Below are 25,113 nucleotides of genomic sequence, written 5' to 3'. Positions count from 1 at the left end.
CACACACATAAAACCAATTGCTTTTGTCATTTGTTTCTCATTGTACCCACTTTCTAAAAGAAAGCATTGCCTGGGTTGTCCGATCATAAACATTGGAGTTCACAATCTGGCACCTCTCCAAATGCTCATTTTTCAGGGTAGCATTTTAGGTAATTGTTGAGCTTGATGGTAACTATCAATTACATGGCTCACTGGAAGCATTAGCACACTTTTCTGTGTTCTGATACACCTTATGGACTATGATTGGACTGACTACAAATCTCTCTGTGGTTTTAGCCCTCACCAACTCGAGTAAAGCAGGATTTTATCCTGTGACTTTATCGCTTGTAAGACTATCCAGTGGTAAAAAAATTCTCTTGAAAGTGGTAATATTAAAAGACACATCAATTGGTATACAGCATGAAGAATTGTTAAGCTTTATTCCAATGGTGTATGGATATATTGCATGGTATGTCCTTGCAGCCACATGAGTATGGCTTGTGATCTCAGTTCTCAAGCTAACCAGTGTTTATCTATTTCCAGCAGAAGCAAATGCAGAAGTATCACCAATCTAGGTGCCAAAGGCCACATCCTTCAGAGCTATGACATCCATTAACTCAACACCTAACCCTTATACATCTTGGTCCTGACATAAAATCGCCATTGCTCAGCTAGGCACTCAGACTTCCTGTGTGCTGAAAGAGGTTTAGATTGGGAATGGGATAAGACTCAACACAACCAGCCTGCCCAAGTCAGCCAGTAATGTGCTAAAAAGGTATGACTGAAACACAGCCTTCATGTACTTGATTTGATCAGTCCCATATGCACCATATCAAAAGAGACTGGTCTGGCACTTGCATGTTGGCCAACTTCATTGTATCACATAAACCCTGGACCACTCTGCCCCTGCTCTCCTTCCTTCAGTGCTGTCCATATTAAGACAACTCAACCACACAGACTCCTTCAATTCAACTCCCGACCTGTCAGGCAGAGAGTGCCATGGTTGCCAAAGGGGCTCCTTCCACAGTGTCTGATGTCTGCAGAAGGTCAAATACTGCCTGCAGGCCTTTCAAATACTTATTTGTTTCCCTTTTCTCTTTTTCCTTTGCTGTCCTTTAGCTCCTGCAATGCCTAAGATTCCTTACTAGCCTTAAAACTAGACCATAAGATATACTTCATCCAAAGAGGAAAGCAACTGTTTTAATTGTGATGATAGACCCCATAACCTACGTTCTTCTCCTACTCTGCAATGTCCTTGACATCCCTGTGAATTCTCACTGTTGGTGTCTCATTGCCCAGGAGCCCGTGTGCTGGAGAGGCCAGAAGTGCTGGTGAGGGGAAATGAAAGTGAAAAAACCCCAAAGGAGCTTAGCCATGGCAGACACTTAGGAAGAGTCAACGAGAAAATGCTATGTGGTCAACAGCGGTCTAAACCCATATAGATCAGAAGTCTGTGGGCATCACAATATGAAGTTAAACAAATTTCTCAGTATTTCAGAGAAATTAAACTCAGATGTGCTTAGAGCCAGTATACCATCTCACAGCAAAATAACTATGAGGACAGTAAACTTTAGCTAGAGGAGTCATCTTTAAACAGACAGCTTGACAAGCAAAAATGTAAGGGGCTGTTGCCTCCTGCAAGATGGCAATCTAAGATAATATAAACCATCCTAACCAGATTTATATTGATACAGTTATATATATACTCCTTGGGAAATCATTCAAAAGAATTAACAGATTTGAACACCATCCTAACTAAAAATTCTCACATTTCTTCTCAAATTCTTATGATTCACTGTTTTTGAGACAGTCTCCATTATTGTCTTGGGATCTAACTCTGCCAAGTAAATAGGGAAAATAGGATATTTCATCCTATAAAGGAAAAAGGTCTTCAAAAACCCATGAAATTGAAAAGTTGTTTTCATATTAATAATCGAGCAAATGAAGGCTTTACGAAGTACAAAGAATTGACAGGATATTAGAGTAGCAACAGCATTAGGAGCCTCCATATCTGACAGCAGTAATTGTTATAAAGTGTTTGGTCTTGAGATTTTTTCCAGAGCTTTTTGGTGATTTTACTCCTGACAAACTGTGTGAATAAAATATCATGTCCGTAAAATATTAGTATTAATTTACTGTGGTTTCTTAATTCTGCAAAATTAGTTGTTCTCCAGAACTGGTCTGCTGCTGCCCTTTCACTTCCATGAGTAAAGCATAGAGGCGAAACCCTTTTAGCTAGGAAGCTTCTGCTCTCTGACGATACAGCTTCTTCCTGAAACATGTTCGTTTTCACATCCTCAGTCTGTACTTGAGCACCTCATTTTTCTGTCCTAGGTAGATTCCTACCAGAAGCCTGGTAGGCAGGAGGTTTGTTAGGAGTGCCGAGGGGAAAACAAGCCTGCTGATTGGATTTGTTATTTAGTTGGCTGTTAATGCCAGACATATATTTGGGATCAAATAAACAGTAATAGACCTGAGTCTATTACTCTAAGTGTGTAAAAATGGTCACATCCTAAAAAAAAAAAAAAAAAAAAAAAAATTACACTTAAACTAAGAACAAGCTTCAAGCCTTTGCCTCCAGTGTTTGCTGCTGGATATATCGTAGGAGCAGAGATCAGAGAAGATGAAACTTGCCAGAGGGTGCACTTCACTAAACGTTTTGCACCTCTTTCGTCTGCCTGCTCTGTGTAATCAGAGCATGACAACACAACGTTAATGAAAGCCTTCTTGCCTTCTGTAAAAGGATAAGGAGTAAGCAGAAGATTGTTGGTACCGTGTTCATTCAGCCACACTCTCCCTCATCTGATGCAGAGCCCTCAATGATGTCTGAACAAATTGTTTGTTAGGACTGGAATATTAAAAGCTCTGCTGTAAGGCTTCGTTCCCTCATTTTGTGTTAGGAGCTATCCTTGCCACTGGATGGTGCCTTGTTTTGTGATGGTGAATATGGGAAAAGCAATTCATCTGGAGGATCCTAAAGAGGAACATTTTACATAGGAAAAGAAAAAGGCATTTCTAAGTAAATAAATATTCTGCATTTAAATACCATTCCTACCTTGGATAATGAGATAAAGGTGTGACACAAAGGGAAGGACACATTATAGAAATCCTGCATGATACTTGGTGCAAGTGTACTGCAACAACATTTAGAAATTCTTAGGTACTGATCATCTATAAAGATATTATTCTTGTTTCCAGTGTTCCACTTCAAGCATAGAAATGTACTAAACAGAAATTTAGAGCATCAATAATGAGATGTATTACTCTAGAGGTGAACTTGGGGTACTTTAGGAAAACTGAGAAAGGATGAGCAAGGATAGCCTCAAAAAAATAGCAGATAAGTGTATATGAGTGACACAGTTTTGGTATTTAGTCCTGGTTTTGATCAAATTTCCTTGTAAGGAATTCTAATGACAATGAAAACTGTTTGCTTTCTACTAGCAGCACTGTATCTGATGGGCCATGACTTTTCCCATGAGCATGTAGCCAAAATGAAATCAGGAACATCTTGCTCTTGATTAAGCCAACTTCTTAACTCCCATTCAAACTGCTGTTTTAAGTACCTTCTGTTTTGCTTTCCTGCATAGACATAACACCTTTCCCTTGCATCTTTAATATAAATCCTGCTTTTATTTTCATCCCTTATTACTCTTGGGCATAGAAACCAAGGCAGCAACTTTCATGAACAAGGCTCTTAAAGTAATTTGAAAGGCAGGGAGACTGGTAACAGGATTCCCATCCTCCATCCTCCTCCCCCCTCCCCCCTTCTAAAATTACCCTTGCTCAGATCTAACATGTAAGGTTTCCCCAGCTTCACAAACCTCCCCGTTCCTTGGGGGAGGGGGAGGAGCGTGAAATTAAGAAGGAAGGAAAAGATACCTGATCAGCAGCACAGCCTAATGGCCAACATGATGCACACCCCAGGGTTTGTAGCAGAGAATCACTCAACATACGGAAGTCTTGCCAGCTGCTCTGCCCCTGGCTACAGGAATGGCCACTAGGCACCTGAAGGGCAGTATTGCTCAGGAACCCCTCACAGTATTTAGCTCAAAAAAGGCACATCTAATCTTAGACAAGGCAACCCTGCCAGGGCTGGAACAGCATAGAAATCAGGGGCTCATCAGACTGGGCCTAAAGTTGCCAGAAATACACACGGTAGTAGTTACCCCCAGGGCTCCTCCCTGTTCCTCCCATAGCCCTTGTCCTGCTGCCTCCGTGCTCAGGGAGGCTCCAGCAAGGATCTGCCCTGGGGGAGGCCAGCAGTTGCCCTGAGTTCCCCAAGCATCCATTCTCATTGACACAAGTCTCCATTGTGCCTCCTGGTTTGTGTGCCCCAGAGCTGCCTCGGGATAACATCAGGAGCTGAAGGGAAATACCAAACATGGCCAGAACAAGTAAAACTCAAGCCAGCTCCACTTTCTCCTCATCCACCTGTGTCTCCTCTTGACCAGAGTTGCTGAGCTGAAGGAAAGTAGCTGTGTCTGCTCTGTGCTGCTTGGGGCCTTCTTCCTTCTTGGGAGCTGTGTTAGTCATTGTGGAACATGGCACAGGGCAGGTGTGCCATGAATTATGTCTCCCACAGCCTTTAGTATAAGCAAAAGAAGAGGCTTCTGTATTGCAAATGATGAAGCACCACCTCAAATTGCTTGTTAAGTTGGCAGAGATGAAATCTGTAAAATAACCTGCTCAATATGTGCCTAACCGGTTGAGGGAGCTGATTCTGTCACTCTGCTCTGGTGAGACCCCACTTGGAGTACTGCATCCAGCACTGAAGCCCTCAGCACAGGAAAGCCATGAGCTGGTCTAGAGGAGGGCCACAAAACTGATTAGAGAGGGGAACATATCTCCTATGCAGAAAGGCTGAGAAAGTTGGGGTTGTTCAGGCTGGAGAAGACCCTATTGCAAACTTTCAGTGCTTAAAAAGGAGAAACGATGGTAACCGTCTTTCTAGCAGGGCCTGTTGTGATAGGACAAGGTAAGGTTTTTAAACTAAATGTATACATTTTTTACAGGGAAACACTGCACAGGTTGCCCAGAGAGGTGGCAGATGCCACATCCATGGAAGCATTTCAGGACAGGTTGCATGGGGCTCTGAGCAACCTGATCTAGATAAAGATGTCCCTGTGCATTGCAAAGGCGTTGGTCTAGATGACCTTTAAAAGCCCCTTCCATGCTGAATCATTTTGTTTACCAGCCCAGGAAGGTCACTTGGAGGAGAAGGGTTGAAGAGGAAGTCAGGTCATCGCAACGCTACGCCGGTCCCACTCCTGCTAGAGCGCCGGAGGAGGGGTGCGGAGGACCCTACTCCTGCCCTGGTCCTTTCGCTCCGCCAGGCGGCGCTCGCCCTCCACGGAGGAAACATCGTGAGGCTCTCAGCGCGCCTCTACCCGCCTGCTTCAGCTGCGGACGCCGCCTATCGACGCGGGCGGGGACAGTGGGGCTGACAGCGTGCCAGTGCCGCCGCCAGCAGGAAAAAAAAGCAACACCACCCCCCGGTGGCTGGCGGTCGCTGCTTTACTGCTCGTGTCACACGCTCAGACACACACAGAGGCACACACGGAGGCACCCCCCAAACGCATACAGACGGACAGACACACATCCCCACCCCCAGAGGCATACCGACATCATGCATGCAACAGGTATATTTGACTCTCTGTACCACATCTACGCATCTTTTAAATACCTCCAGAAATGGTGACCCCACCACTTCCTTGACCAGCCTGTTCCAATGCCTGATAACCTTTTCTGTGACGAAGTTTTTCCTAATATCCAACCCGAACCTCCTGGCACAAAGTAAGGCCATTTCCTCTTGTCCTCTCACTTGTTGCGTGTGAGAAGAGACCAACCCCCACCTCGCTTCAACCTCGTTTGAGATAGTTGTAGAAGACAAGGAGTTCTCCCTTCAGCCTCCTTTTCTGAAGGCTAAACAACCCCAGTTCCCTCAGCTGCCTCTCATAAGACTTGTATGCAACGCCCCTCACCAGCTCCGTTCCTCTTCAATTGCTCGTAGTTGCTGTTAATCTTCAACGCAGGCAGGCAGCCTGAAAACAGCAGCCTGGTCAGGGACAAATTTTGGCAAACCAATTTTTGATCACTTCCCACCCCAGCTTCGCGCTCCCACCTGTGTCTTGTTCACATGTAAGATAAATTCTTCTTACAGCACTAGAAATCCCTCTATTGTTGCTAATTTCTTCATTTATTGCATAGATCTCTGCAATGTCTGCCACATAAACTGAGCAGGTTTTCCAAACCACAAGTATATCTACCCAGCTTTTTGCAGGCAAGTACAGCTCCTGCTGCCCTCACCCTCAGGCAGCTACAGAAGTCAGTTGCAAATTCAAATTTAGCAGTATGCTTTCTGTCTTCTGTCCTTCTCCCTTCCACATCATGTCCCCTAATATACCTTGGAACAGTAGCAAGGCAACCTCTCTGTTGCCTGAGGAGGACTACAGAGATGTGCAAGCAACAGCTAAAAGCTTTTCCTGCCCCTCTGGTGCTTTTGGACTGTCAAGATAAGCTGGCAATCTGCTTCCCTAAAGATTGAACAGGTTGTTGATTTCTGGACATGGTTTGTTATTAGCTGTTTTTTACCTTTGTAGAACTGACTCAGGGACTGCCTGAGGGGGTAGCTGGTGCACTAAAAGAAGGGGAGGAGGGAAAAGAAAGGTTGATAAGATGGGAAATTCAGCCTGTACCTCAACTGCACACTGGCTTCATTTCATGGACCTGCTACAGGTTGCATCTCTCTGAGAAGCACAGGGTCCCAGTCCCTCTCCTCCCCTCAGAGGTCAATGGCTCCAGACGGAAAATGTGGCTTCTTGCTGCAAAAGAGCATGGAGAAATGGTACAGTTGGCCTGGCATATCACTGAACATTAGCAGTCCAGCTTAACAATCCCTTAACAATTCCCAGCTTTATTGGGAATCTGTACCCAGCTGCTCAGCTGCAATGATATTCACAAAGTCAAGATCAGCCACATCAGCCAAAATTTAGACATAACCACCAAGCACCTGCATGGTGTCATACATAACATCAGCCAGCTGTTTAGCAGATGACTGTCTCCACAACAAAAAAACTACAGCCAGAAGTGGTGACACGCTTCCTCTGGGGATTATTGGATGTGACCAGCCCCAAGCCAACAAGAAACCCATGGCATATATCTTCTAAAACAAACAATATTACAGTCTCTCTGTAATGTAATCCCAAACCTAGATACTCCATATTAGTGCAGCAGAACAATGACTATCATGGGTGAGGCCCACACTGATCATCTCTTTCAAACATTATTTTTTTCCTGCTGCATGCAAGAGAAAATGCTCTGCAGATTTATATTCCTCAAAATCACCCGCTAGATTTGATAAAGTTAGTGTAGGTCTTCAAAGCAAGTGTTTTTAGAAGGAGTAGATTTATTTTTGTCGAGACATTTTTGTGCTGTAAAATTGCTTATACCATACTTAGAGCTGCAGGAGCAAGTATGGCTATGCTTGAAAAAGCACATTATGTCAGTGGGCTCCACATTTTGAGCTAGACAGACTATTTTGACTTCCTTCTGCAAAGAAACCAAAGCTAACTCCTCTGAAATAACCTGGTTATTAGTACAGCTAGCTTATTTTCTTGGATTTCATCATGTTTTGCAAGCCTTCAAAATAGAGAGAGAGAAAGAGAGAGAGAGAGAGAGAGGGAGGGAGAGGGAGGGAGAGTTCTTGGTTTGTGGGCTCATATGAGCACTGGTTGCTGACAAGGGTGGATCTAGTGGAGGGTGTCCCTGCCCATGGCAGGGGGGTTGGAACTAGATGATCCTTAGGGTCCCTTCCAACTCTGACAATTCTGTGATTCTGTGTTTTGGTGTTTGTTTGGAAATGTTTATCCATTGACAGTGGAACAAAATATTCAGTTCACTTTATGGATGATACTAAAGAGTGACTAACAACCCTGATGATTAACCCTAGTCAACTCAGAAGCAAGTACTGATCTATCATGACCAGTCGTCATTCATTTCACATGGTTTTGATGCTGATGTAATATACATAACTTCTATGTCAGCATCTGGGATATTACCCTGTTACCTACTGTGAGATGTATGCTTTGTTCTATAAAACCTCTCTGCTACTTAGCCTCTTGCAGAATTGATGCTTATTTTTGTTAATGCAAGGCTGTAGCATTTCCAACGCATTGTAGAATTTCTCTTTACATTCATAGGAGAAGAATGCACAGGACACGGGAAAGAAGCACCCCAGTCACAAGTCTTTGCATTCTCCATGGAGGAACACTGAAACTCAGAATAATTTCCTGATTCAAGAAGCCATGCATATGCACAAACACAGACCAGACAACAGGTGTATTTATTTTCCTCCAAAGGTATATTTATTTTCCTCCAAAAAGTATCACTCATCTTATGCAAGTGCTTTAGTGGCAGGCAGTCCACTTTGCACACAGACGGGAACATGTTCCCATTCCCCATGGTGATGTATTGAGACATACCAGACGTAAGCAGCAACCCTGAATCCCTGTAAGTGAAGATTTTAAAAAGATGATCTGAAGCTGCTTTACAGCCTAGGGAATGAAGTATACAAGGTTTTCAGAACTTTTGAAGTTCTGGCTTTCTGGGTTTCTGTGATTAATTTCAATGTGGCTATTTTACATAGTTGGAAAAAAATTTCTTAGTCAGAATAGTGAGACTTTTTTCACATGGGGCAGGAAAGACCTGATGATAAGGATTATACTCCAGGCAGACATGACGGGAAAGATGTTGTCATTTAAATGGCAGAGCCCCCAGTTTCCTCTCTGTTCCACTGCACAGTTTCAGGAACTATGCTCCTGGGTCTCTCTTGCTTTCTGGTCACTTCAGTGCTGGGGCCTCCTCTCGGTTTGCAGTTTCTATAAATAGCAGTATAATGTTCTATATATGTACATACTTGTGTCAGAAGATGTTATGCCAATTCAGATATTAATAAGTGGCACTAACAGATGTTAGAGACCCAGCTTGTGCCCTGCAGCTGCCCATAGGTGGGCTGCACGCCACAGGATGGTAGCCGTGCACCTAGTACCCACAGCCAACCCGCAACGGCCATCTCCGTCTCCCTCTCCCCCTGCTAGGTAAGCACAGCCTCACTAAGCTGTGCCATTACCGGGCTCTTGGGAAGGCCAGGGGAAGCCACGGCAGGACCAACACCCTTGGGCCAGCTGCCCACAGCAAGCTGCCATCATCGTACCGACCACAGGGCTGGAGAAGCCAACGCGGAAGGCTGTCGCCATGGCTTCGCCTTCTTTCCCACGGCTCTATCTGTGTTCGGGTGCCAGCGACCGCCGTCGGACGCTGGTCTTTTGCCCTGCCCCGCGGGCTCCGACTCTAACCTGAGGGAAAACACGGTGATGCCGCCCGGCCCCCTGCTTGGCCAGCTGAGACGCGGCACTTGCACCCGCTCCCTAGCCCTGCTCCGGAGACGAGTCGAGCTTGCTCCCATAGTACGGACAGGTAACGCCGTACCCGGCCCTTAACCCAAGAGCAATGTCTCTGCCCACCGAGGGAGCGTGCCGATCACGCCGACGTTTGTTTTGACGTAACTAGAGGCAGGGAAAAACAGCAACCCCTTGGACAGCTCCGAGGAATGGCAGGGACAACACGTCTGCCCCTTGCCCCGCGTCAAACGGCCGGAGCAGGGTACACCTGGCAGCCGCTCCCGGTCCTGGAGTCACAGAATCACAGAATTGTCAGGGTTGGAAGGAACCTCAAGGATCATCTAGTTCCAACCCCCCTGCCATGGGCACGGACACTAGCCAGAGCCACCTCCAGCCTGGCCTTAAAAACATCCAGGGATGAGGCTTCCATCACTTCCCTGGGCAACCTGTTCCACTGTCTCACCACCCTTATGGTGAAGAACTTCTTCCTAATGTCTAATCTAAATCTACCCTCCTCTAGCTTGGATCCATTCCCCCTAGTCCTATCACTACCCAACATCCTAAAAAGTCCCTCACCAGCTTTCTTGTAGGCCCCCTTCAGATATTGGAAGGCCACAATAAGGTCTCCTCTGAGCCTTCTCCTCTCCAAACTGAACAACCCCAACTCTGACAGCCATTTCCAGGCCTGGAGCTGGGTAGACCTGACAGCTGCTTCCTGGCTGCAGAACCAGGTGGACCTGCCTGACAAGAACCTCAAGAAGTTCAACAAGGACAACTACCAGATCCTGCAGGTGAGAAGAAATAGCCTCTTGCAATGGTAAAGGGCTGGGGACTGGCTGGTTGGGCACAACTCTGCTGAAAAGGCCCTGGGAGTCTGGGCTGACAGCAAGCTGGGCATTGGCTAGCAGCCTGCCTCAGCAGCAGAGAGGGCCATCAGTACCCTAGGCTGTCTGAACAACAGCACAGCTAGCAGATCAAGGGGAGGGGTTTTTCCCATTTACTTGGCACTTCTTGGGCTGTATCTGGAGTAATCCTTGTTGTTTTGGCATTTGTTACACAAGACATCAGTAAACCAGAGCAAGGTCAGGAAAGGGCCACAAGGATGGTCAAAGCTGGAGCACTAATCTTGGGAGGAGAGGCAAAGGGAATGGGGCTTGTTCAGCCTTGAGAAAAGAAGGCTGTGCAGGGACCTAAAAGCCATGTCCTCATATCTATCAGGAAGTCGTCAAAATAGATAGACCTAGGCTTGTTACTGAGGTGCAGAATGGGAGAACAAGAGACAGCAGGAAGTACAGGAGGACCCAACATGATATAAAGAAAAAAAAAAGATTAAGAAAAAAACAGAAAACCAAACCAAACCAAACCAAAAACACAAAAAACCCCCAAACACTGGAAAAGGCTCCCCAGAAGGGTTGTGCAGGGTCTAGCCTTGAAGGTTTTTAAGACCTAATTCGAGAAAGCCCTGAGGAGCTTGGTCTGATGAAGACGAGCAAGCTTTTTCAAAATGTCAAAAGTCATGCCTGCAGACAAAAGTTTGTGAGAGACAAATGGGTTTCCCAGTGCTCCCAACTATAATGTGAAGTTGCAACACCAACCTTTATGCAAGTGATGTCTAATAAACACATTATCCACAAGTTCTCAGCAGCAAGATGAAATCACTTGTAAGACTGTGGGCCTCATCCTGGTTTTATTGAATGTCAACCTCTTGGACACTGCAATACAAAACTTCTTTTAAAATCACTGAAGCAGAAAAACTGTATTTCACAGTTAGCATGTATGGCATTCATATTTTGTAGTGCATATGAAAGCAACATACAACAAGCATGAGAAAAATCTAATAGCCTTTAATAAACTGTGTTTTTACAATTGATGGCATCTTCTGTTTTCACGGTGAGGCACATAAAAAGGACTTTTCTTTCTTTGTGTCATGACATGGTAGTAGCAACATAAGCAAGCAATGTAGTGCATCAAGGTGGAAGAGCAAGAAACTCACAGTAACAGAACTTCAAACTCCCTCTCCATTTGGCCTAGGGGAAGCCCAACTCTGCACAAAGGATGAGCCAGCCCTAACAACTTATAATTTTCTTCTGTTTTGCTTGTGCCAGATGATATTTTGCAAGAAAATATTACAGTCTTCTTAAGGGAAGAGTCTATTGGTTTATCCTTTTCTCATGTTTTGTGTTGTTGAATGACAAAAGAAAATAATGGTCTTTTTTGAAGATGGTTCATACAGAGTTGCTCCAAACATGTTGGCAACAGGTCCTCAGATGGAGGTGCATACAGGTGTCAAAACCAGATTCACTTAGTTTCCACAGCTGGGCTATTAAGTGGCTACCAGCAAAACTCTTTCTTAAAGTATTTGACAGCACCCAATGGCATAAAGGAAGATTGAAATTACCACAAATAAAGACACTTTATGTAAGCTCTTGTCCTGGGTTAATGCTCTCACACACACCCCTTCCTCACATAGGAGGGAGGGAAAGTTACACAAAACCCCCTCTGGAGTCAGATAAAGAGTTTTACTGGCACTGAGATAATACAATGCACAATTACCATAGCCTACTTGCAGAAAAGCACAGCAAAATGCAGAAGCAGCTGCAGAAGCCAGCAACCTCCCTCCACCTCTTGACCTGCAGCCTGCCCAGCAGAAAAGACCAACACCCTCAAAAGGGGAACTCACAGCAGCAGCCAGAACAGGAAGCCTCTCATGTTAAAATCTGAACTTCAAGCCCCATGATACTTTGCTTTCATTTTGAAGCTGTCAGGACGGCAGCATGGTATTGAGTGTCATTGTGACATTCAACTCAACCCAGGACATCTCTAAAGGAAAACAGGAAGATAAGGATGGTTTGGAGGAAAGAGTGAATGAAGGTCTTCCCCTGCTAGATGCACCCAAGAAGGGCAAAATGGACTTTCTGTAAGTATACACAGAGTCAAATTAGCCACTATCTTCCGCATGATATAAGGCAAAGCTTCTCTTAGTGTGTAGCATTAACCACAGAGAAGTACTCCAGTGAGTAGATCCTGTGTGCTCCTGGTATTTGCCTGATGCACAGCTCACTCGTTTATTACAATACAGAGTTCCCCAGAGCACCTCTATCACTTTCAGGAGCTGAGTGGGCAGGAATTCAGGCATCTCAACAGACTCCTTATAGGCAGAGACCAAAATACTGCTCCTGCAATTGTGAATAAGGGTGAGAGGTGAGTGCTGTGCCCCATGCACTAGCTCTTCCAGGAAAAAACATGCAGTCACAAATCCCAAATTCACAAATCAGACAACTTGTCTGAAGTATCTATAATGTAATTGGTTGGGTTTTTCCTTTACATTTGCATATGCAATACAGAATCACAGAATGCCAGGTTAGAAGGGACCCCAAGGATCATCTGGTCCAACTTTTCTAGGTAATAGTATAGTTTAAATGAGATAACCCAGCATTCTCTCAAACTGAGTCTTAAAACTGTCCAATGCAGGAGAATCCACTACTGCCTTTGGGAGATTATTCCAATGTCTAACTGTTCTCATTGTGAAAAATTTTCTTCTGGACTCCAATCAGAATCTCCCCAGGACTAACTTGTACCCATTACCCCTTGCTTTTTCCATATGACTCCTTGTAAAAAGGGACTCTCCATCCTCCTGGTGGCCACCTTTTATGTACTGGTACGTGGTAATAAGGCGTTGTAAATGACGGTAATACATCTTGTAATTGAGTAGGTAGGGTTTGAACCACAGCATGATGTCTAACTTCCATTGGTTTCAGTGATGATAAAATGCCCAAATACTTCTCTGAATCGTGCTTAAAAGGCACTTTAAATCCTGGCTTTAGCCAAATGCCCTTACTGAGGTAAAAGCATCAGCAGTTTCCAGAGGGCTCTGAGGCATCACTTTAAAGAAAACAGCAAATATCTTGTAATTTGAATCACAGCAATTCTTACTCTGTATTTCCTACAGGTGTCCTGCTCCAGAGCACCTTTACCCTACAGCATGTTGCCTCAATGTGTTTTTTAGGATGCTTCTACTGCATTTCATTGTGACTGCGTATGACTGCCCTGTCCTTACAAAGAATCCTGCTGGTTATTCAGGCCAGTTAGTGCCAGCCTAGCTGTAGAGATTCTACTATTTGGTAGGTAGTCTCCTGCAATAACAGTGTTGTAAAACACGATGCAAAGACGTTCCCCATGCTGGATCATGCAGTGGCATCCACAGTGCTTAGAGACATGGTTGAGAGTCACTTCGTGCTTCTCCTAAGTTGTGGCTTAAAATTTCCAGTTACTCCTACCAGTTGGGCGAGCAGGCTTTCAAACTGCACCTGAGGGGTTTATATTTTAAGCCTACACACCAAGCCCCTGCAAACTGGGCAGAGGGTCATAGGGCTTCCCAAGTGAAGAACCTGCACAGTACTGGAGGGGAAGCACAGCACGCCTGAGGTCCCATCTCCCTCCCTGCATACCACACTGGTCATCCCCTTGCACACAGGGGTCACCAGCTCCCACAGCTCGGCTACACCCCAGACCCCTCCTACAGCAAGCTGGGAGGCCCTCCGTCACCTCCAAGCATTTCCAGGAAGGCCCTTGGTGTCCGACGGCACACCTGAGCCTGTGGGAGCCGAGGTAACGAAGGCAGGGATCCTGCCGCGGTGGCATTAACGATAGGGACAGACCTTGGGCCTCTCTCCCGGTTGTCAGGGGAACGGCAGGGGTTGCCGGCGCCGCGAAAACATAAAAGAGCAGCAGCGAGTGGGAGAGGAGGCACAGCCGGCTGCCCCGCAGGCTCATCCTGCTCCCAGCCCCAGCCGAGCATCTCTGCCTCAGCAAGCTCAGCCAGGCGGGAAGACGGGTGGTGAGCAATCAATCTGCCAGCATCTGGAGAAAGTAAGTCCCTGTCTTTGTTTCAGCTCGAGAAGCAGGAGGGTACATAACAGAGGAACGTTTAATAGCCTGTGTTTTTTTGAATGAAGCTGTTTCTCTTCCAGCACAATCATTTCCTTGTCAGTAACTCTGTTCCCAGCAGGGTTGTTTTTGGTTTTGTTTTTGTCTGGGGTTTTTGTGTGTTGGGTGGTTTGGGTTGGTGGGGTTGGGTTTGGGTTGGGTTGTTTTTTTTTTTTTCCCCAGTTTCGTTGTTTTGTAATCATGGTGAAATAACAGATTCTGGAAACTTTGCCTTTCATATGTTGCAATTGTTTATACACTTTATCTGTATCCCTTGGTAATAATTAATAACTCTATGAATAATAACCACAAAGAACAGTGGAATGATTTTGCTCCATTTTGTAAATACTTCTTTAGGCAAATCTTTGAAGGTGACAAGTGTTGGTGGGAATTATTCCAGCTGACAAGAGTTGAGTCATTTTATCCAGTTAAAACTGCCTCGAGAGTAACACTGGAAAAAGAGGATAGGAGAAAGCTGCTGGAACCTGTGTTTTATTCTGCCGTTTAATTTATAAATTGAGTCAGTGACACAGTAGGGACAGAAAAAAAAAAAGAAAAAAGTAAAACCCACTGATTTCAGTCCAGTTACACAGGTGTAATGACAAATCCTGCCTGTGGTGCTCAAGTAAGGTAAGTTTGATCTGCTGATGCTTTATAAGGCTGTGCAGAACAGTGCTCTCCCTTCAAGCTTTATAACCACTTTCTCTTCACATTTCATTTATGTAAATGCTTATCGTGGTGCAATTCAAAGGTGAATACCCAGATCGGTGTGTGACACCTGTCCCGGACAGCATGTACTGTGCACCCCTCTAACCTGGATTAGCTCCAGGTCTGTCCTGGCAAAGCAAATCCTGCCATTCATTTTGGCCTCCATCTCTATTAGGAAACGTGTGGACTTCATATTTGAAGCAAAGCATGAAAATGAAGGCGTTAGACACATGCATCCTTTCTGCTCTCTGGGAATAATCAGGCTGTACCTGAAAAGGGTGACCTTCATCAAGGGGAAAAAGGGAGGTATTTACCACCCCCAGTTCTTTGGGAGGACAAGCGTTCCTCCTTTCCCTTAAGTTTTCTCCTATTAATCTGCCTCCTTTGCAGCTTCATGTCACAACCTTCCCACCTGTAATGTTTGCCTCCAGTATAGACAGAATTTTTGCATGGGATGGACAGGCTTGATGATTTTGCAGAAGTGTTTTTAGATGAATTGTCTGTCCCAGAGTTTGTGTACACCTGAATACCAAAATACCTATATGGGAACATTTGTAAGGGTCTGTTCAAGTTCAGTGCAACATAATTGCCTATTTTATCTTGTACTTTTATCACTGGTGAGAAGGAATTTGTTCTGCTACACTTGACAGCACCACTGCTACAGCACTGGGTTCTCAGTTTAGTAACAGCAGCCTGGGCTTCTGCTGCACGATACAAATGCAAATACAATTTTGAAGTTACTGCCAGTAAGTATGGACCATGCTGAAGCCTAGAAGCTTGTGGAACATCAGCTTTTATCATAAAGTTATTCTCTACTTTTATCTCTGGAATAACTAAATAAATATGATAATTGTTTCAACAAAGACAGAAAACAAAATACCTTTCTCTCTGCACTCAGCGCTCTTAGGGAACTCCCAAAACTCCCACAGTGTAGAAAGGTCAAATCCAGCATTTTGTTTATCGCAAGGCCTGAGCCTCCCTGGACTTTCTGGTCAGATAATACTGCAGTGAAAACTAAGACTAGACTTAGGAAGGGACTGACTTTTTGTGTTTTACATAACTCTTTACACTTTCTTGTAATCTTGTGTTTTATCACCTGCTTATTTCCATACATGTTAAAAACTAACCTCACTCTTTCTCATGTGCAAACCAGAAGTATTTTTGTTCAGTTACAATTTAACACTAGAAAGGTTTGCTGGGGTTTTTTTCAGCTCTGATTTTCAGCTCTCAAGCAAAATTCCCATTAGTTATGATGCAAACACATTACAGCCACCCAATAATTGCCCTGTGCAGCCTTTAAAAAAGCTCTTTGTCAACAAATATTTTACAGGTTAGACCACTATTAAATATCACCAAAGGAGTACATAGATAAAGCAAAGCCTGAGGTGTGCTTTGCTCCTTAGAGTAATGGGAGCTTGTCCGAGGTCCTACTTCCCCTGCTTCCTTGTTGAGGTTTTTGTGTGGCAGGAGAGCAATGCATTGGCCCCAGTGAGATCAGCTGCTCTACCTATCTCCTTGCTGTCACATTCTCCCTGAAATGCAATATATTTTTTCACACATCCCTCCCATACCTGCATGCAAGCAGGAAAAGAAAGAGGCAGTGTTCATAGTTCCTCTAAATGCTTTTTTCATTGCCCAGCCCTTCCTGCTATTTTAATCTAAATTGGGTGGTTTAGGTATTCATCCTGTGTACATTACTCAAGCTGCACAAGATTATGTGGCTTTAAGCTCCTCTTTTCTTAATACAACACTTTCACATAGGCACATGCTAACACACGTAATCAATGAGGAGGTTTAATTAGTGTTTTTTCTGAATACAGAATGGAGGAAAGCACCCTGTGAAGAAATTAATTGTATAGACTTGGGACTTCCATTGGATAGGATTAACTTCCTTTGAGACAGTAGCATTCTCACACAACAGTCAAAGGCTTTTTATTGTCTTTTTTTTTTCCAGTTTTCTTAATACACAGATCTGTAATTAGGAAAAGGGGAAAAAAATCTAATGATCAAAGTAAATTCAGATACCTGACACTATTACTGAATAAGCATTGAAAATCTCCTTTAGCTATTAAAACCTGTGAAGAAAAAGGAGTGGGGGTGCAATCCTGCACTAGAAAACATGTTTGGGGATAACATGTCATAAAGCAGAAGTTTCAATCCTGGGTAGAGTACATATCTAAAAACATGCATGGCTGAAGCAATCAAACTGCAATCATTTTCTGATGGTATCTCTGTCCAGTCTGATTTTCACTTGAAAGGCCCACATCTCAGGACAAAAATTAACAAATTATTAGCTAGGTTTAGATGATCAAAAATAACTTTTTTTTTTCAGAAGCAGGTAATTGCTACTGGAAGCAAGTAAAATTTCCCTAAAATAATTAGGATTTTTGTTTGCTGCTAAGCAGAGAATTCAGCTTCTCCTTTCCCTAACACAGAGACCCGAGCTCCAAAGCAGTGGATGCCTTTCCACTCTGCACTGTAGGCTGAAGGGACTGGAAAGCAGCTGCGGGGATCTGCTTTTTCTCCAGTTTCTGCATGGAAGGAACAACTCGTTACTGAACAAGAAATACTGGATTGGATATAAACCATAGAAACCAGGAGCCAAAGCAGAAGCAGAATTGGTGGGTCTTCTAGAGAAATGTCATTCCTTTTCTTTTACTTTCTGGAAGACATGTTTATAAAGCTAGCAAAACATCTTCCCTAGGACCTCAGTTTTGTATTCTTTCTGTATGTTCTGCCCTATTAAAAAGCTTTCCCATTCGCTGAGGAAGGATTCCTTCCTTCCTTCTTCATTCCTCCATTCCTGGGTTGCATTTGCCTCTACTCCACATGGCCTCTTATCACTACTTTTCCTCCTTCTTCTCTCTACAGCTCTCTCCTTCACTCTTCTTGTTCCACTGTACCAGGCTCCTGTGGTTTCCTCCTCATCCACCTGTGTATGCTGAGTCTGTACTCTGGGGTTTAGGTACCGTGTCCATGTACTCCTCAACAGGCTTTACTACAGACTTGTTATAGAGTTGTTATGGAGTTGCTCTTGCTGCTTCGAGCTGGCCTTCTCTGTTCTCTAAGTATTCAGCTAAACAGATCTGTTTATAACAAAAGGTCCTACAATTTGTGGTGATGCAAGAGCTTCCGCACAGTGAATTCTGTAAAGGAGTCTACAAGGAAAACTGGATGGTAGCTTTTGACTTCAGGAAGCCTATTTACCAGATGAAAATCAAGAAGATCATACCAATCACCAAAGCCTTCTTGATCATTAACATCTTCAGGACAGTTTAAAATCTCTCAATCTCATTGACTTGTGAAACAGTGGCAATATTACAGCTTTCTGATTTATCACAACCGTTAGCCACAAGCCCCTGGTTAAGGGCCCAGGTGGAGATTTTGCAATAGGATTTTCATTGTGACGTGTGATTAGATGCTTAGGTACTGTAGAGCAACTTAATCTACCAGTAATGATACCAGAACAGCTCCAGTTTAGGTGAGTCTGACCTTTGAAGTTAAACATTAGCTAACAGCTGGACTGGTATTTCTGGTATGTGCAACATGGATTAAATATTTAAGTATTAAAATGCCTGTATCCTTCATTTAAGAAAACAACACACTAAATTCAGTGAGTATATGCAGAAGTAAATAATTTTTGAGTCAGTTTGCATACACTTACATTATATAGGCCATAATCTATCAGACCAAAGATTCAATTTAGTTAAATGGCCATCTCCATATGTAGCCATAAGAAGGTGCATAGAAGAAACTTCAAACAGTACAAGAACATGTGATACTTACTGCTATAACTTTGTCTTCAATTTTTTTCCATCACAGGGCCTTCTACCTCCAGGTGTGGTGCCTGTGTACATGATGACTGAAGTAGACTTCTCCTCACTGAACTTATTCAGTCCTGCTTGAATTTCTGAAAACTTTTCACACCTCCAACTTCCTTTGCTAAACATCAACACATCAGCTGCAACTCTAGTGTTTTTATTTCAAATGTCTTGCTCTTGTTCTTGGAAACAGTGAAAAACTGACCTTTACCAGCCATCTTCATATTATTTGTGCCGTTATAGGTCACCACCATACCCTGCCTTGACCATTTCTTCTCCCACTTAGTCTAACCTTACCTCATTCCACTTTACTTAAAGGGAAATCCTTTCACAGCTCATCACCCTTGTTGCTCTTCTCTGAACTCCAGTCCTATGGTATCCTTTCTGAAATGGTGGGATCCAAACTGCACGTAACAGGTAGGTATCAGCAAACAACTTATGCTGTAATTCAATAGCATAGTCTCTTTTTTTTTTCCCCAATTATTTTCCTATTACATCTTAACAATTTAATTACTTTTTGACTGCTGTTAGGCAATGAGCTGATGCTTCTATACAACTGTATATCACAAGCTAAAGACCTCATTCCTGGAAAGGATCTGGTAGCAATGTCAATTCCATATTCAACCCTGCTTTGAAAACCAAATGTCTGGTAGCTGAGAATCTAAAAGTCCCCACCAAATGTTTCACATCACTTGAGGTGGAGCATGGCTGGGATGGAAACTTGTTTCTTTGTTATAAACATGTGTGGAAGTGCTTGCTTTGCCAGGGTAAACGAGGAGGGGTGGAGGAACTAAGAAACCCAGGATCTACCCTATGCTAGTTGCTATGCAGAGACATAGTGAGAGATGGTCCTTGGTCTCCAAAACTCACAGGCTAAAGCTGGAGAAGACATAGCTTCACGTGGATCAAAACTAGGTTGTATTAGCATACCACATAACTCTGAAGGATATGTGCTGCATCCAGCAGTGCTTCTGCCCTTTACCGCCCCTTCTTCCTTTCCCTTTGCCCAGTATATCTCACACTCACATTAAATAGAAAGTCATTGCAACTCTTACTTGGAAATTCAGGTGTAGAACACAACACTTGTCTTTAGCCCTTCTCAGACTGCCTCACTCAGTGGAGAACCACATCATTTGTCACTCCTATCAGTTGGGAAGCAGACAAAGCAAAAAGGAGAAAAGAGCAGCAGGAGTCCTGCCCTTACCTTCACACTGGCAGGCTGAGATGCTGCCTGGATAAGGAAGAGGGTGTCCAAGCTGTCCCATTAGCAAATTAAACCATTTAGAGCAAAAGAGGAGTGAAAGAAGAATCCCAAACATGAGTCAACATTAATCTTTCTGAACTAGAGTAGATGTGTTTCCCTTCCAACACCGGGCAACCTGCAAAATTGCAGTATGCTTCTGAATAGGTGAGAAAGATAATGAGTGGGAAAAGGAAAGCAATATTAACTGCTGAGTGATCTTCAGTATAATAAAGAAATTGTTTTTCCTCAGTAGGTAAAGCCAAATGATATAATTCACTGAGTAAAAAGAGGAGACATTTGGCAGCTTGGCACCAGTACTAATGAAGCCAATAGCCTTCTCTGCTTTCTGCTTTTGGCTGGCTCTCCTTTTGGCTGGCTTCCTTGGCATACAAATCAGTGGCAGTTTTGTGAGAAGTCAGAAGAACCATACGCTAATTTTCACCAAGGAAAACACAATTCGCAACTGCAGCTGCTCAATGGATATTCGTGACTGTGATTACTGCCTGGCAAACTTGATGTGCAATTGCAAAACAGTACTACCTTCTACCATGGTAAAAACTACCTACAACAGCCACCTGACCATTTGGTTCACAGACACCTCTGTGCTGGAGATGCTCCTCAATTTCACAAGGGTGTGGGATTTGAAGCTGTCCTTCTGTGGCACCACTCCTCTCCCAACTGAATACTTGGCCATTTGGGGCCTTCGAAAGCTCCGAGTAAAGAAGGTCAAAGGACGATTTCCAGAGCAAAGTGTCACCATCTACAGCAGCAGCAAAGATGAAAAAGACAACTCGCTTGCAGTGCACAACAAAGACAGACAAATGCTTGTGCATCTTTCTTTTCTGGATACCTCACTTTTCAATGGATATTCTTTGCTGAAGTCATACAGTGTGGAGAACATCTCCAGTATCACAGAGCATTTTCCAAGCCTGATGTACTCTGATGTTTCCTCAACCACAGATAACAAGAGCTATGTTGTAACGTTCATTTACTGAGTTATTTAACATACTCAGTAGTCAGAGGCATGTTAAACTACTCAGAAAGAGATGGGATTTCTTTCAATTCTGTTTGGTTTGGCCAAGAGAAGCTGTTACAGGATAGACAGTTCTGACTGTGACAACACTTTACAAGGCGATTTTTAAAGTAAGAGAAACTCATCAGACTACTTCAGCAAACACTTTCTTAAAGAACAAAAACAATTTGAAATTACTGTTTTAGAAAGCATCAATACATATTCTTTTTAGATACTATAAGCTAAGAATTGAAATCTGCAAATAGATTTTGTTGTGCCTTACACAGAAAAAGATAACCATGTACCTCCAGTTGTATAAGGACCTTCTGGAGAATCACTTGGGTAAGCTGGTAGCTCAAGAAATCCAGTCAAATCCCCTGCTCCAAGTGTGGCCACCTCTGGGATCAGACCAGTCAGCTCAAGGTTTTCTGCAGTCAGATACCAAAAGCCCCCAAGAGCCTGCACCACCTCACTGGGCAACCTGCTCCACTGCCTGCCAGCATTAATGGGGAAACTTTTCCCCCACATATTAACCCCAGCCTTCCCTTCTCAAAGCTAAGGAGGCACAGATCCTTCACATTTTTCTCAGCCACGTGTCAGCCTCTGACCATATTGGTGGCTCTCCACTGGACCATGTCCAGTTGGTCCATATCCTTCTTGCACTAGGGGGGGCAAAACTGCATGCAGTAATCCATATGCAGCCTAGTAAAAGCTGAGTCAGGGGGAATAATCTCTTCCCTCCATCTGCTGTATATAACTCTGCTGATACAGCCCACTGCTGTCAGGTTCTAGGGATGCAAGATGGTTATAGATTACCCAAACTATGAGTGTTGAGTTGTCCTTGCCCTCTGGTAGTTGGTCAGAGCTGGGAAACCTGTGCATGGGCTGGGTGACACAGCCTCTTACAAAAGCAGGGACAGGATAGTCAGTGCACAACTGAGGATGTATTTGGGATATGACCAGGAAAATGTCTGCCAAGCCATGACATGCATCCTGGGAAAGCACTAGGCAAGAGGCCACCTGACAGGTCAGACACCATGCTCACAAGTGTTTTTCCCAGGGAAAGGCCTGTCTGTTCTACGTTAGGCGTGCTGACACTCATAATTTCCCCCAAATGCAGGGAACTTGACTTCATCTCTTGTGATAATGGCTAGTTCTGCTCATGTTCTCCCCTATGAGAAAGGAGAAAGACCCCATTCAACAACTCATTTGATAAGGGAGACAAGGCTTCTGGCAAACATGTAGCAAAAAATTTTCCAATGTGTTGCAGAAGCAAGATTATCATCCCCTGAAAAACATATGTCAGGACTATTTACATGGCTCAAAGTCTGCTCCCTGCCCACGTCTGTGGGATTTGCATTCTATGAGATACAATCAAGGTCAGGATCCATCCATATAGCCCAATAAGGGTTTTGGAATATCAAGTTCTAACAGGCTTGTATTGCCAGCAAAGGATTATATGAAACTGGGATAAAATATGTGTACTGAGGGGAATGGCTATCAAGATTCTGAGGGAGCAATGAGCTTGCTTCAAAACTTTAAAGACTTTTTCTATAATTGCAATCAATGACAAAACAGTTTTGCTAGGAAGAAAATTTTAATTTTTAGAATACTGAAAAGGTGTTTTCAGCACACCTTCCACTCCTGTGAACTTTTCCACTGAAATCAACAATGCAGTAACTATATAATCAATGGGATCTAGCTGCAATTGAAACTTAACAGATTTAGGCACAAGGGTGTTTGAAGGCTGGGACTTGAACTCGATTTAACTCAACCAGAGGACTATTAAATCAGTTGTTGTAAAGATGTTGTTTCCTTTGTCAGCACCTTGGCAACAAGCTATATAAACGTTCTCTCCAAATCACAAGTATTTCTAGTGAAACCTCACACAATTGTGTTACAAGTTACAAAAGGGTTAGGAGCTGGGGCTGGGCTGAGAAGGATTAGCAGTGGAGGGTGTGTGTGTGTTCTGAGCACATTACATGCCTTGAATATATCACAGACATAATTCATATTGAATGCCCAGGAAGCCCATGCTCCCAACTGTCTGTGGAAGAGTACTAACCTTGCCTTCACATACTAGCTAGTCATTAGTCCTCCACAGCATAGTGGCACAGCATAATAAGGAAAACAAAACAAACCAACCAAACAAAACCCCCACAACCTGGCACACACAAATATACTGCTGTTTCCAACTCTCTTTTTAAAATCTGGGAGAACCAAATTGAAATGATTTTCAGCAAATTCATTGAGGCTCTGCTGCCCTCTAGGAAAAGAAGTGCTGAATAATGCAGTACTTCCGCAGTGCCATGACAGCAGTGGTTGGCTGCTGTTACTTTTCAAACTTCACACGTGCAGCAGTTAAGTGAGAATTCACATATTCTGGCCTTGTTAGGAAGAAACCATGAGATTAATAAATCCATGGGCTTTCTAACACTGCAAATTACAGGTTCAGGCACTTTTGTCACTGAAGTGTTCTGAAAAAGGTTGACGTTAAAGACCTCTTATTCTTGTGTGCAAGCAAGCACTGCAGAGACTATGAGGAAAAAAAATGCTCTCAATTACATGTGCAGCAGAAATCCACAGTATCAATGTTGCAGTGATGTTTCCAGCTCCCCTGTTCTTATCCAGCAAACAACCTGCTTCTCCCTGTTTCAATTTTATATGGCTTTGCCATATTAAAGTACTGCATCAGAAGCTTGCAGAGTTTCTTCAGAACAATGTATACAAAGCATATCTTTCATATCTTGTGAGTTTTATTAGTTTTGCTGATTGGTTGCATGTAACCTACACACAGTGGTACATTAAGCATCATCCTGCAGAAATAATTTATGATTTTGTGAGCTGACTTGCCAGTGTAAGAGACACTTAAATACGCTCAACAACCTATGCATTTGTAGCAATTAATATTTATGTAAAAAATGGTTTAATCTCAGTGTGTCAGGTCCAACCCGTATGTATTTTCCAGTCTTTAACATTGATGTATGATTATTGGATATGCCAATCAATGGAATCGGAGTGTCTCCCCCCCCCCCCCTTTTTTTTTTCAATCAGAAAAAAAATTGAGATGGGAGCTGTAAATTTAGTTCTCTTACTACTAGTAGCACTGGCATGACTTTGGGAAGCCAACATAGATTGAGAACAGCACTGAAGTACCGTCGTGTTTTTATGGGGTATCTCACTGTGCAGGCACAGGGAAAGGCTGCAAGAGGCCAGCCAGGCCCCTTGCATCTCCTCCTGGGCAGACTTCCCCCGAGCCAGCTGGCAAAAACAGCTGCAGGGGCGTCTGGCCTTGCTGATATGACCAAAGGCTGAGCAGAGGTCCCTCCAGCTCCTGATACTTGTTCTTGGCAAATCTGTCTTTAAAGGCCAGTGATCTTAGTCTGCCACCAAAGACGCATTTTCAGTTTCTGTCAACTGAGTGGCTATCGAGGCCGGCTCGACTGACTTGAGGGTACCCTCAGTCTAAATGAAGCCGAATCCCAAAGGGTCCTGCACATACCCGCACTACTACCTAGCAGTAGCGAAAAGGACTACCACAGTATTTCCCCCCTTCAATCCAGAAGCGAGGATTTCCTCAAGGAGGGCTGGAATTTTCTGGCATAAGACAGGACACAGCCGGTTAGCGAGACCCTGTTGAGGTGAGCACCCTACCCGCCGAGGAAATGACGGAGGCTGAGCACTCCGTGATATCTGCGCCGTCTCCGGATGAGCGCTGCACCCGTCCCCAGGTTGACTGAAAAGCCAACGGGGGCGGGGATGGAAAGGCCGAGGCTCGGCGTCATCTCTGGTCCCGAAGGGACACCAGCTACGACACACACCGCAACGGCACGTTTCCACAGCCGCTGTACGCCCCTCCTTCCTGCCCGACCAGCCCCGTAACGCCCAGAACACTCTCCCGCTACTTTCTCAACACAAGATGGCGGCAGCGGCAGCCGCAGCCGCTGGGAAAGGGGGGAGAGGAGTGGCTGGACGGTGAGGCGACTGCTCTAGCCTCGTCTCTCTACGCTCCCACCTGGGCACATT

The 25,113-nt window shown here is 44.1% G+C and overlaps 1 protein-coding gene across 1 annotated transcript; it reads left to right on the top strand.

The window, feature by feature from the left end:
• Nucleotides 1-20,395: 20,395 nt before the first annotated feature.
• C1H21orf62 (chromosome 1 C21orf62 homolog) lies at nt 20,396-21,070 on the top strand. The gene has a single exon (XM_054389911.1). It carries the CDS (start codon nt 20,396-20,398, stop codon nt 21,068-21,070), a length of 675 nt encoding a protein of 224 aa, XP_054245886.1.
• Nucleotides 21,071-25,113: the final 4,043 nt, after the last annotated feature.

The sequence above is a fragment of the Indicator indicator genome, chromosome 1 (assembly GCF_027791375.1).
Source record: "Indicator indicator isolate 239-I01 chromosome 1, UM_Iind_1.1, whole genome shotgun sequence".
NCBI classification, from domain to species: domain Eukaryota; kingdom Metazoa; phylum Chordata; class Aves; order Piciformes; family Indicatoridae; genus Indicator; species Indicator indicator.
The sequence above is the reverse complement of the archived record's forward strand: the minus strand, read 5'-3'. Positions and strand labels throughout refer to the sequence as shown.

Coding starts and splice junctions, on each gene's coding strand:
- C1H21orf62 (XM_054389911.1), top strand. CDS start 20,396: ATGAAGCCAATAGCCTTCTCTGCTTTCTGCTTTTGGCTGGCTCTCCTT.